At 41.6% G+C, this 13,145-nt stretch overlaps 1 protein-coding gene and 1 long non-coding RNA gene across 3 annotated transcripts; both read right to left on the reverse strand.

Annotated features, from left to right (window-relative positions):
• Positions 1-2,710: 2,710 nt before the first annotated feature.
• Positions 2,711-10,376, reverse strand: LOC6605254 (homeobox protein cut). Its single transcript, XM_002030056.2, has 3 exons — positions 8,313-10,376; positions 5,846-5,917; positions 2,711-4,435 (listed from the first exon to the last, which is right to left on the reverse strand). Exons 1-3 carry the CDS (start codon positions 9,120-9,122, stop codon positions 3,629-3,631), a joined length of 1,689 nt encoding a protein of 562 aa, XP_002030092.1. The 5' UTR covers positions 9,123-10,376; the 3' UTR covers positions 2,711-3,628.
• Positions 10,377-10,757: 381 nt separating this feature from the next.
• On the reverse strand, positions 10,758-12,881 carry LOC116801036. Of its 2 annotated transcripts, none has more exons than XR_004361734.1 (3): positions 12,530-12,881; positions 11,653-12,197; positions 10,758-10,837 (listed from the first exon to the last, which is right to left on the reverse strand). It is a non-coding gene; the product is annotated as an uncharacterized LOC116801036 (long non-coding RNA). The 2 variants fall into 2 exon arrangements; XR_004361733.1 differs by lacking the exon at positions 10,758-10,837 and having other exon boundaries at positions 11,103-11,797; positions 11,866-12,197.
• Between the last annotated feature and the right edge of the window lie 264 nt (positions 12,882-13,145).

Below are 13,145 nucleotides of genomic sequence, written 5' to 3' on the forward strand. Positions count from 1 at the left end.
CAAATTATCAGCAATATTAAAAGAAACAAGAGCAATGACAGCCACATCAGATAGCTAAATGGTATCAACAACTCTAGCAAGAGCAACATCAGCAACAGTAACATGAGCAACAAAAGAAACAGCAACATCTGGAACAAGAGCAACATCAAGAGTAACAGCAACATAAGAAAAACAAGGCAACTAACACTTAAAAGCGAAAAGCAAGAAGATCGGCATATGTACGATAAAAAAGGACAACAATAATACCCCAGCAGTTTATCAGCAATTTTAAAAGAAACAAGAGCAATGCCAGCAACATTAGTTAGACACGCAAATGGTATCAACAATTCCAGCAAAAGCAACATCTGTAACAGTGGGAATATGAACAAGAGCAACATTAACAGCAACATGTGGAACCAAAGCCACATTAACAGCTAGAAATGCAAAATGGCAGGAGCAACATTAGCAACATAAGGAACAACAGCAACACTGCGGACACAAGACAACACCAATGGCTTTATGGACAACACTAACAAAGAAAGAACTGTTCAAACAAAGTAACAATAGCAACAAAGAGGAAGAAAACCAACAATACTTGTAAATAACATTATGGCCCATACAGCAGCAACAATAGTTGCTACAATAACAGCAGCAACATTGTAGCTACAGTCGTAGCCCTCATTTGGCAGTGTCTAAACACTGAAAAAAATGTATCCAAAAATAAAAATATATCAATTTGTTTGAAAAAATACCCATCTTTGTGCTTAACTTGCTTAATTCTTTTTAGTTTTTTCGATTTATTTTTTACTAGTGCGTCAATCAGTCCCATTATTGTTGGATACGCGTCTAGAATTTATCATTAGTTTACGCGATGTACAAGCATACAAACTATGTATATATATGGGATTATATGCCATATAGATTAACAATTGTAATCGCTGTTGTTGTAGCTGCTGTTGTTGATTTTGCCAAGCGAATCGAAACACAACGAGCAAAACAATAAGCTAACAGCAACTGTAGAGGCAGCGGCAGCGGACAACTCGGGTGTTGATGTGTTTTCGAAAACATTGCGTCATTTCCAGATGGCAAGCTTTAAGCCAATTGCCTGACACCCCCTCCCCCTCTCCCCCCCCCCCCCCCCCTCACAGCGTCGAGTGCCTATCCCCAAACCCCCCACACAGCCACGCCCCTGTGCAGTGAGAAACACAGAGACCAAGTGGCAGACGATCGAGTTGGGTTCGTAGAAAAACTGCGCCAATTCTACGAACTGAACTTGGGGATGTCGACGCCTATATCGGAAGGCAAATGGCACTATGGATACTGATGTTTTGCTTCGCCGGGGGCAGATAACTTACCACTGAATGCTAAATTGCAGTGGGGTAGGGCCAGTGGAAGATGATTGGCAACGACCTTAAATAACCTACTGATTCTATAGTAGCTAGCGTCTTGAAACTGTTTACTTTCGAAACGAAACTGATGCGAGTGCAAATATTTACCATGTGTTCGAGCTTTTCTTTGATCGCCTAAAAGCAGTAGGTGGGTTGCTTTTCTTTTGGAGGCGGAAACCTACGTCAATGCGGGATCAATGGGTTTAAGCACTGGCATTGTATTGCTTCATTTATCACTTTTAACATTGCCTAGTGCAAACAGACTGTTTGTGTTATAAAAGGAACTAATTTATCACTTATCGTCGATCAATGGGAAAAATGAATACAGTACAAATACGAGCGAAAAGCTGCGGCTTTTCACAAATAGCACAAAGTACATTTGCCCATCACAAATAAATAATAATAAAATTAAAGTTAATAATCGATAGTACGAAGACTATTCGTCATTTTGTTTACCGTGCAGTCATGGTCTATTTATATATATTCTTTTGGCAGGATTTAAGTGTTGTTAATTGTGAATTAATAACTATTTACCCATTAGATGTGCAAATCAAGTATTCAATTTGCGTCATCGGTACCTTCACCCAATTGCGCTAATGATTAAAATCCAACCTTAGAAATTCACTAAAAACGAGTGTGACTGAATGCAAACAAAGATCGGAAGTCTATGCCATCAAGAACTATCAACAATAATAACTTTTTCAAAGAACCATTCGCATATAATCATTTATTCAAGGCTATAAAAGCGATGCGTAAACAAAATGCCCTAAAAAAGTTAAATTTGCTTAGGGCAATCCATAAAAGATAAATTAGTTATTATCATTTTTTTTTGTGTATATTTCCGAATTGTTTATTTAGCAATTAATGTTTGCTTTGTGGGGCCCCTCCTTTCAATTGCCTAGTTCTTTAATACAGTTGAGAGCGTTTGTGATTTATGGACGAGACCCTCGACGGGCATGTGAGTGTGAGTGTGAATGTGAATACGACTATGAATATGAATAATCGCAGCGAAGGCGAACAACAGGCCTCATTGTTCTGGGCGGTAGTTGCTCAATAGGAATAATTAAGCAATATTCACAGCACAATCGAACCCTTTTACACGATCTACTTGCTAAGGATAGAAGTCGCGATATTGCGCAATAAGCGGGATCATCAAAAGTTATTGCATTACCCCAATTTGTTAGTTTATTAACAAATAGAAAGAAACTAACTTCCATATTCATTTATTTCCAACTAAAAAACCAACAAATTGATCATCATAGTGCAGCCATTACTCCTCTGTGAATAAAATTCAATTTGAATGGAAATTTGCCCTTTCGAGTTAATAAAATTCATTCGTTTCATTTTCAAAATGAAATTCAACATTTCTGCATTTTTATTTGGAGCCCATAGTCGCTCGTTTCAAATTAGTTATGCATAACAAAAATTAAGATTTGCACATTTCATGTTTCATTGTTTTCTCCTTTCCAATTCGTTTTCTTTTTTTTAGACTATTTACAGAATTAAGTTTATACACATGGATTTGCATATGCGATAAAAAGTTAATTAAATTTACATGTTGTTACGGCTTCATTTATTTGCATTACATGTAGACATTTTGCAATCAATTCGCGTTTGTTTGTTTGTTTGTTTGTTTGCTCTTTCCCATTTATGCATAAGATAACAAGGCTTAATTGACTAAAAAAATAAAGGCACCTGAGTTCAAAGTGTTATTGCCAAATGTAAATATAATAAAACGAAAATCAAAAATATAACGCTCGCTGGAAATCAAAATACGATAATCATAAAAAATATATATATATTTATAAACGTAGCATATATACACATATGTATATGTATATGGGTGTGTGCATAAAAATACACTGTTAACGTAAAGCATTTATAATTAATTCAATTTAATTAATGGTATGTTGTTTGTTTCACCCCTAAATCAACTGCACTCCTTTTTACTGACTGACTGACTTCGGATATACTCACTGATATCGTTCATGTGTTTATAAATGTATATAGATAAAGTACTTATATGGTCATTGTCCCTGAATGAAATGCTCATGTCACCCGCTTTCTAAACCCCTCCCCTCCCCCCCAATTAAACCCCCTGGTTCTACGAATTCTTGGCTCTGGTTTTGACCAATTGTTGCTTTGCTGACTAGTGCGTTGGTTGTTGCCTCTGCCACCCCTCCCCGTCTTCGTTTGTCTACATTGTTTTTTGGTCGGATCTATCCAATATCCAAAATCCCGATCCTGGCTATTTGCTAGTTTTATTGCATATTATACAACTGCGGTGGCTCCTTGCTCGCTGGCATCCCATGATCGTATTTCCCCAGCTCGGCTTCATACAGCAGATTGTTGATCAGGTGCTTCACCACTATCTTCGACTTGGACGTCTTTAGTTTGCGTATGGTTATGGCCACGTATTCCCCGAATACACCATATTCGTCCACATGATTGGCACTCAGTCCGCCGCCCCCGATCAGAGGCTTGGGGGGCGTGGCAGCGCTGTTGTTGCTGCTGCTTGAGCTGCAGTTGCTGGATGTTGCTGTTGGGTCCAGGGAGGTGTTGTTGTTGTTGATGTTGTTGGTGTTGCTGCTGTTGCCGTTGCCATTTGACGTTGAGAGATCACGATCACGATCACGTTTTTGTGCCATGTTACTGGAATGTTGTTGCTGTTGCTGCTGCTGCAGATGCAACGCTTGTTGCTGCTGCTGCTGCTGCTGATGTGGCTGGTGCTGCTGCTGCTGCGGTTGCCCGTTGCAGTGGCTCAGGCTAAGACCGTGATTGTGGCTAAAGTGCTGCTGCAGCGCCTGAAACGCGAGCTGGCTGTGGTTCATCTGCTGGTGCTGCTGCTGCTGCTGCTGTTGATGGCCAGCGGAACCGATCGTTCCCGCCCCCACCGCTCCGCCCACCACCTTGATGGGCGTCAATGTCAAAGCGCCCACAACGTGCTCCACGCCCATCGCCTTGCGTTTGCGGTGGTTGTACGTTAGGTCCGTCGGCCTGTAGTAATTTATGGGCGACGGCGTGCTCGTCCGCCGTTCCAGCATCCCCAGCTCCGATTCGTGTTCGATCTGTTTGGTTTAAGGCAAAAGTAAGGAAAAAACGGGGAGATACGTTTGTGTTTTAGACGGTGTTGAAAGGTGTACACTGCGAAAGTATCTTAAAGCTGAATTACGCTACACAATAATCCAACAATACAAATATATCTAATATATTCCAAATAATTTATATAAAATTCCAATCAATACTTAGTACTTTCAATGAAATTAATTTATTTTTTTTTTATTTGCAATCTGTCTTAAAATCAAAAATGAAGTCAATAGTATTTTTGCAAATGCCTAAGCTATAATAAATTGAGATTTTCCCAGAGAATCTAAAAAGATTGCGAAGGATGAGCTTTTCCCTTCGTCAAGTAAAATCTGTTCAACATTTCATCAGCTGCATATATTATTTAGCTAAAGATGGGCCGGTCAAAAAATACCGGAACCTGTTTCGCTATACTTATATGTACATCTATATATTTATAGTATCAACGTCTGACGAAATCATCGCTGAGTTGTTTCATCAACTATTTGCTAGAAGCGCATCGCTCTGTATACTAATGGTATAAACAATTCTATTCATGGGCTTGCCAAGTGCCTGAAGGGAAAGACGACTGGGACATGTGGGTACTTTGATAAGCCCCCGAGTTGAGTAATTAAATTAAATTGTGGGCACAACCTTGTCTGGGAAAGTATCAATAGTTAGAGTCATCTTAGTCGGGCCATTTTGCAATCAAATGCAGCTGGGGAAATATTTAATATTTAATAGTATACTATTAGGTTTCTAAAATTTGAAACAAAACTCCCAAGTGATTCACATGCCTTTGACTTCTAGAGCTTATCACTAGCGATATACGGATGTATTGTTTATCTGCCTTAGCAACACCAATGACCTTCAAGGACTCAAAAGTTTGGACGGTCAATGTTCAAGTTGTGGACGTCACAGTGATAAGGTTCGTCATCGAATTAAGTTAGTTACAGAGTTTTCTACACTGCTGCCCTATCGAATAAGTAATCTAATCTTACAATTTGCTTGGAAAGTATAATCGAAAAAAGGGCAAAAGATGTGGATTCTTAAATAACTGCCAATTAGATTATATCATTAATAAATGCCTATATGTGGACGTTACAACAACTTTTAGGTACTTAATCTACACATATAATATTATTATTTGGCTTAAAAAAATATGATTTTAATTATATTAAGATATGATATGATCCTTATCGTTATTTTTACTAATTCGAAACACATTATTCAAAAGTCATTTCGTTTCCCAGTCCCGTGTCAAAAATGATTTACTAATTGCACCCACACACCACTCGACTTGGCACTTCAGAGGTTGTGATATAAAAAAAAAATGCAAAATTATCCCCCCAAAAAGTAACTTCAACCTGTCAATTCAATTAAAGTGCGATTAACAATCAACGGAGGGTACTTACAATTTCTGTTTTCACATCCTCGGCGCTGATGTTGCAGTAATTCTCGCCATCCAAATCGGAAGAGGAACGTGTCTGCGGAGATCGAACAAAAAATCTAGAATTAGCGTAGACCGTAGAGTCAACAACAAATACAATTATGGCAGTGTGGAGAATTTGCCAGACAAATAATAAAAAAAAAAAAATACAACAAAACATAATAATAGTAGTGGACAGACAGACGCAAAGCGAGAAACGCGAGAGAAATAGAAAACAAATTAGAATAATAATAAAAAGCAAATTCAGGCTCAAAAACACACACAAAAGTCGATGCAGACTCGCCAGTCGAGCCGCTGGCGATTAAATTAGTCACGGCGGTACATGGTGCCCAGAGGGGGGTGCTGGTCAGGGGGGAGCGAAGTGGTTTAGGGGCGGGGGCGGTACGGGCGGGACAGCAGCCAAGTCAACACCGAAGTGGACCAACGGGTGGACAGACTCACAGACGGACGTGAGACGAGTGACCAAAAAAAAAAATGACAGACGAAAAATATCACAAATGATGGGGAAGTCAGCAAGACATCGACGAGAGAATACCCTAGGTCTCAAGCTTTAAATATGTAATTTCGAGCAATAATTCTGGGCTTTTGTTAGTTTAGTAAGCATTATATTTAGGTAAATATAATAACTAAGAATGTATTTGTTTATGTAAGTCCTATCATACAATTATAATTCTAAAAAACGATATTACCCTCTTTTTTCAATGATTTTTTTTGAAAAATATTCGAAACTAAAAAACCTCAATTAAAAAACCAAAAAATAATATTGAGTACTTAGAAAATTAAAGGAACAGTACTTCAAGAAAATTATAAATATAAATTCGAACTAATGGCTTAGATATAACAGACATATGTATATCAAAAGTAAATTCGTATGGGATTGTAATATTACCATTACTTACGTAAGGTACACAAACTTTATTCGATTTTGCTGGTCAAGGTCGCCTTATCAGCGTCTTAGTGGGCCGAAACAATGTGACTAATACTGCTGTTTGCTTCAATATACGTTAAGATAATATTGCATCTATTATTTATTACTTAAGATTATTTGGTTTCCGGAAAGACGATCGCACTATGTAGCCTATTGGGCATCTTGGCAAGCGCCTCTTCGGAGCTTCGGTGAAAGCTCGCTGGGCAGCTGAAGTTGCCCGATTGCTGGACGAGCTTCTGCCCAAAAGTCTCGTACTTTTTTCGGGAGAGAATCGGAATCAAATACAAAAACGAACGAGCGGGCGAGGCGACATAGGAATAACGAAACGCAGTCCAGCAACTTGCTATATTAATATTGCTACGTGTGTGTATGTATGTATGTATGTGAAATCATATTGGAGCTACCGCTGCTTGGGGGCGGCGGAGCATCGATGCGGGGCCGAGGGGCGTGGCTCGGTGCAAAACGTGGGGCCGTCGATTTCTACGGCTGATGCAACACACATGTGTATGCATTATGGATATACATATTTATGTGCATTTGTAGGTTTGGCGGTGTGTACAGCAGAAGCGGCAGCGCAAATCAAAGCCAGTTGACACACACACACTGGCACACTAACACCAATACAGCCTTATCAAGCGCAACGCAATAGCAGCTACCGAGCACAGTGGGCTTAATCAAGTGTGTGCAAATCACTAAAATAAATAGGGCCTACAGAACAAGACAATAACAACGAAACAAAATCTTCTATAATTATGAGAAAATATTTAAACATTCATTAACAGAACAAATACATCAAGGAACATAATCTTATAAAATTGTAAAAAAAAAAATATTTCGTATACGACATGTAGTCCTATGCATGTGTTGAAAAAATTACTCATACGCCACGTATCCTAACAATTGTTCTTCTTCTTCAATCTGGTGAATATTTGCCGCTACGTCTTTTAAGTGTTTTTACAGCCCACTATAAACATATGTTTAAAAAGGATTGTCTTCATTTTTTAGATTATAAAAAAAAATTTGAGAAAAATACTCATACGCCGTGTACACCAACCAAAAATTCTTAGCACTTCTAAACCTCATTTGCCCTTCTGGGTGGAGTTTTCCAACACATATATCCTCATACATCCTCATACATTTGAAATAGTTATGTTCGTTAGACATATTAACGGAGATTATGCAAAATGTTCCTAACCTCAAAAGGCTTTAAAAAAACTCTAGGCTTTGTCCCACTGTGCGCCACCGGTTGCGCCGCTGGCGTTGACGAACCGCTAGACAGCGACGGCGGGCGGAGGCGGCGACAGCAGCAGCGCGTGTGCTGTGCCTGGTGCCGCAAAACAAGTCAAACCACTGGCACTCACACGCGCTCACATGCAAAGCTCCAAAGAAATACGACAAACAAAAAAAACAAAAAACTAAAGGCCGAGAGACACATGCAAAATAGGTGGAGGTATACACATAGTAGGTTGGCCAAAGAAAAAACAACAGCAATAGCACCACTTACCACAGCCGCCGAGGAGGATTCGATCAGGCCACCGCTGACCGCCGCCTCCTCGAGTTCCAATTCCCGTGTGGTATCCATATCGCCAGCGGTATCCACATCCCGCTCCCGATCTCGAGCGTTTGCAGCCGCCGCAGCGGCAGCAACGGCGGCCACAGTGGCCGCAATACGAGCGGTAAGCTCATCGTGTTGCTGCTGCTGCTGCTGCCCCACCTGCAGTATGATGTCCCTGTCCACCAGCTTGTCCGCCTTCAGCTGCTCCAGATCCAGGCTGTGCATCAGGGCTAGCTTTTCGTCCACTTCCGTTTCCGTTTCGGCATCTTGATCTTGATCCTGATCGCGATCCTGATCCCGCTCGCCATCGAGTATGAATCTAATGGCCTCGTAGGCAAACCACATGGGCTGATAGATAACGCCGCGACTTCGTCCGCTCAGGACCTTCCCATGCTCCCGATGGAAGGAGCTGCGCAGGGATTTGATCTTCGATCTAATCGATCGGATTTCCGTGCCATATTTCTGACTCAGGAGCTTGAGTGCCTCGTATTTGGTCTGTTTGATGTGGTAACCTTTGGTATTGGGATCCCAAAGGACTCGCTGCCGGCGATAGTCCTCGATGAAGTTCAGGATCGTCGAGCGCGACCATTCCACGCGATCAGCTGGTGCGGTTGTTGTTGCTCCCGCCGCCGCCGTTGTTGTTGTTGTTGTTGCAGTGGGCGAAAGGGGGAGTGGCAGCGTGGCAACATCGGCTATCAAAGCAATGGCATTGGAGTTGGCATCGAGCTTGAACTGCGCTGCGGCTGCGCTGCTGGACATTGTTGTTGTTGTTGGTAATGGTGAAAGTTTTCGCAGCCTGCGCGGGGGATCGGGGTGGTGGGTGGTTGGTGGTTGGTGGGTGGTGTACTGGTGTGTCGGTTGTATGGTTGTGTTGGTGATAGGAAAAGGAGTGAGAGAGAGAGAGAACGCAACGCAACGACGCGACGAAAAAAGCGTCCACAACACGTTGCTTTTGACTTTCGACTGGCGGCAGCAGCGGCGGCGGCGAGCGTAGAGCGTTCGTTCAGCTGACCGTGTTGTATTTGTGGCAGCGGCAAGTGCGGCGGCGGCAGCTCAGCTGCACTTTGTGCGAGAGAGAGCGAGTCCCACGGAGAGCGAGAACGAGCGAGCGAGCGCGAAGCGTCAGTTGTTCAGTTGCGACGTCCAAAATCAACGCTAAAGGTAAAGGTGTGCGACTCTGTCTTTGCCTCTCTCTCTCGCACACCCGCTCTTCTGTATGGCTGTGTGAGTCTGTGTGTGTGCTGCAGCAGGCGGGCTTTTTGTTTTTTTTTCGCGACCTGTTGTTGCTCGCTTGATAATGGCAGGCTTTGTTGTTGCTGCTGCTGCTGTCGCTATCAGCTGTTTTATTGCATGTTGTTGTTGTTATTGTCGTCGCCACCGATGTGCGACGTGGTGTTGCTGCGGCTGTTGTAATTGTTGCCCCTATAGAGAGCACACCAACAAAAGGTTCAGCTGTGTTGTCTATTGGTATAAGTGTTGGTGTAATTATTATTATTGTTGCAGTTACTTCTACTAAAGCTGCTCTTGTTGAAAGTTCTCGTTAGAGTTGCTATTGGTGTACCGGTTGGCGTTGGTGTAATTATTATTGGTGTACCTTTTAATCAGTTACAGGTGCTTTTGTTGGTGTTGTGATAGCTCAAGTGGTTGATAGTGGCGTTGTTGTAAATATTATTTTCAATGTTTCTATTGTTTTCGGTTTCATTACCGCTGGTGTGCTCCTCTTTGTGCTGCAGTTGTGGCATCAGCTGTTGTTGCTCCTGCTCCGCCTTGTTGCTGTTGTTGGTGAATCATCTGATATTCCAGCTGGTGTTATCAGTTTTCTTTATTGCTTTTGTTGCTGAGGTGAGTTGTGTTGCTGCTGCTTTTCTAGCGATTGTTGTTGCTGTGGCTGCCACTGTTGTTGCCTGTGGCTTTTGCTATTACTGCTGTTGCTGCTGCTGCTGCTGCTCTCTCGTGCTTTTCTTTTTTGGTTGTCGCCACTTCGTCGACGCTCGTTCGCCGCTCGTCGTTCGCTGTTGAAATCACGATTTGTACTAATTTCACATATTTAAACTGTGTGTGGCATGCGCGCTGCTCCAAACGGGCCGGTTGCCGTTGTTGTTGGTGTTGCTGCTGCTGTTGGCCGTAAGTTCGTCACTTGCTCTTCGCTCCCCCGCCCCTTGGTCCGCACACCTTTCCGTTCGCTTTGCTCGTGTCGCGACTTGCGATCGTTGCTGTTGCTGCTGCTGCGACTGCCTGCTGCTGCTGTCGTCAACAGCCCCACGTTGCACAGTGGGCTCGATCCGATCGCTCTGCGCATGTGGCAGCGGTTGCCAAACGGCGGCGACCATGAGATGCTGGAAAGCAACGAGCACACTCACTACCATCTAGGCAACAGCCTATTTTTAAACAGCGACACATGGCACAGTGTGCCGATTGCAGCTTTTGTGTTGCAAGTAGGGGATCGTTGGCAAAAATCACGTAGAAAAAGATGGCTTTCATTGAAAATAAAATAAATATAAATCTTGTGTTTATGGTGCTTATAAAAAGTACAGGATGAAATCAGATTTATTTCAATGCAATGTTATAGTTCAGTTGTTGAAAGAATTCGAAAAAAATTAAACAAATAATAGATTGAATATTTAAAAAATCAACACGTCAGTAAATTGTTAAAATATATTTTTCTTCGAGACATATTTAAGTGCTTTATTTTGGACATCAATTATGAATAATTTTTTCCTAAAACAACTTTTGCCCCACTGTGCTATTGGCCGCTAAAGCTGTAAATATTGTTGCTGCCTGTCCTCTCAGTCGCCCTCTCTCTCTCGCACTTCGCTCATCAGCACGGTTGAGAAGTTGTTATCGTTGCCACTGTCGTTTTTGCTGTTGTTGTTCTTATTATTGCTGCTGCTGGACACAGCAAAAATAATAACAACAGCAGAAAGCTCGAAAGCACGGTAACAAATTTAGCGAGTCAGCAAAATAACAGAAAAAGAATCGAAAAAGGAATTGCACTTCACGGAGAGTTTGGACGTTTTCGGGCTTGTCTTTCAGCTATTCTGTTTCATTGTACCCTTCCACAAGAGGTATAGCCTCTTTAGCCAGCTAAAAAGGTCTATTTTAAAATGGTACTTGCACGAATTTTTTATAATAAACTTAATATGAGAGCTAGAATAGAATTTTCGTATATTTTTGGAGAATACTTTAAAACCAATGTTTATTTACATATGGAAATGAATAATGAATATACTCAATCTTTTTAAAATTGTTTGCCGATAGGGTATTAGTTGTTTCGATCTTAATCGGGTACCTTTTTTTGTCTGTTAATCGCAAGGTGTCGCTCACGTAGGCAGCACTTTGATTTTGCATTCGCCTGCACTCCCTCTCTCCTTCTGCTGCGCTTACACACACATGCATACATATATGTCTTCTCTTTCTCCTCTGAATGGCGTGTACTAAACCACGTGCGAATATAATGTATAATTTCACCGAATTTCCGTGTCTCATACGCACGCATACATACACATATTTGGAGCGACTTAAACGGACTTTTCTTATCAGTTTTGCATTTCGCCTTGCACAATCGCTCCCTCTCGTTCTTGCTCAGCTGCTTTGCATTGCGGAAGCTTATGCGTCTTCTTCTCCTTTTGCTGTCCGTCCTAACGGCTCATTATCAAGCTGAGGCGCTGCCGCAGTTGACGGCGCAGTCGCAGCCGCAGCGACGTGTTTGCCGCACCTACGATAACGGTATTAAGCTGACATTACCATGCACCTACCTCGACAAAAAACCGGTTCTACGGACCGCTGCATACCCTGCAGCACAAGAAGTTAATAAACACTGCCACTTCGCTTACGCTTAAATATGAAAGATTTTCATTTAAAGATTGATAAGTTGTGTGGTAAATATTAGATATTTAAAATATATATTTGCTTACATTAGCTTGATAACTTTTTACTTTTCCAATATACATATAAAAAAAAAATAAAAAAACTTTCATTGTAATTGTTCCGTTAATTGCTAATCTTTCTATACAGAGAAGTGTATGTACTTAGATAATTACTTTTTAATGATTGAATTATAAATTTAGATACTAGGTACTTGAACAATGTTGGGCATCATTTAACATAATTAATGTATGGTTAATAGTTTAGGTGACAAATTGTGCGATGTATAAGAGATCGCTTACTCATTAATCCCAAAGTGTTTGCATTTCCTTAGTGGCCTTTGTGGCAATGCAAGTGCGTCCAGGCCAAAGTAGTGTGATTAATCGCCATTAAAGTCGGCGAAAATAACCTGGCCTGCAGCGTGACTGCGGCACATTAGACCCCATCCCAAATTGGCCCGGACTGCGTCAGGCAGGCAAACGAAACGAAATGAAACGACGCGACGTCAGCGATGTGGCGCAAAGATTTTGCATTCAATTCTCCGCTGCGAGTTGACAAATTGACGTTCAAAGTTGTTTGCGCAGCATTTCAGTTGCAGTTTCGGTTGCGTTGCCTGTTTTTCCGCCTCTTTTTCTTCTTCTTTTCACCCGCTTTCCATCCATCCGCTGACATTCAGGTTCCTTATTACGTTATGATTCTCGACGGTGCGAGAGTTCTCCCCACTTCGCTGCCTTTAAATGTGATTGTGCGATTGAGTGCGAATGAATGATACTGCATAACACTGGCCCACAAAAGTTATCATACCGATGAAGAAAAAGTTGCACGGGCCCTAGAAAGTATGCAACAATTTTGAGTTACTGCGGAAAGCCAAGAAAGCAAAACTTCGCAAATTGTATTATTATAAAAAATATATTTATT

The sequence above is a fragment of the Drosophila sechellia genome, chromosome 3L (genome assembly GCF_004382195.2).
Source record: "Drosophila sechellia strain sech25 chromosome 3L, ASM438219v1, whole genome shotgun sequence".
Lineage (NCBI taxonomy): Eukaryota > Metazoa > Arthropoda > Insecta > Diptera > Drosophilidae > Drosophila > Drosophila sechellia.

Excerpts from the sequence above, each read along its gene's own strand:
- LOC6605254 (XM_002030056.2), bottom strand. The coding sequence starts at position 9,122 with ATGTCCAGCAGCGCAGCCGCAGCGCAGTTCAAGCTCGATGCCAACTCC. Across the intron at positions 5,918-8,312 it reads AATCCTCCTCGGCGGCTGTG|ACACGTTCCTCTTCCGATTT; the intron begins GTAAGTGGTGCT and ends CGATCTCCGCAG. Across the intron at positions 4,436-5,845 it reads AGGATGTGAAAACAGAAATT|ATCGAACACGAATCGGAGCT; the intron begins GTAAGTACCCTC and ends TAAACCAAACAG.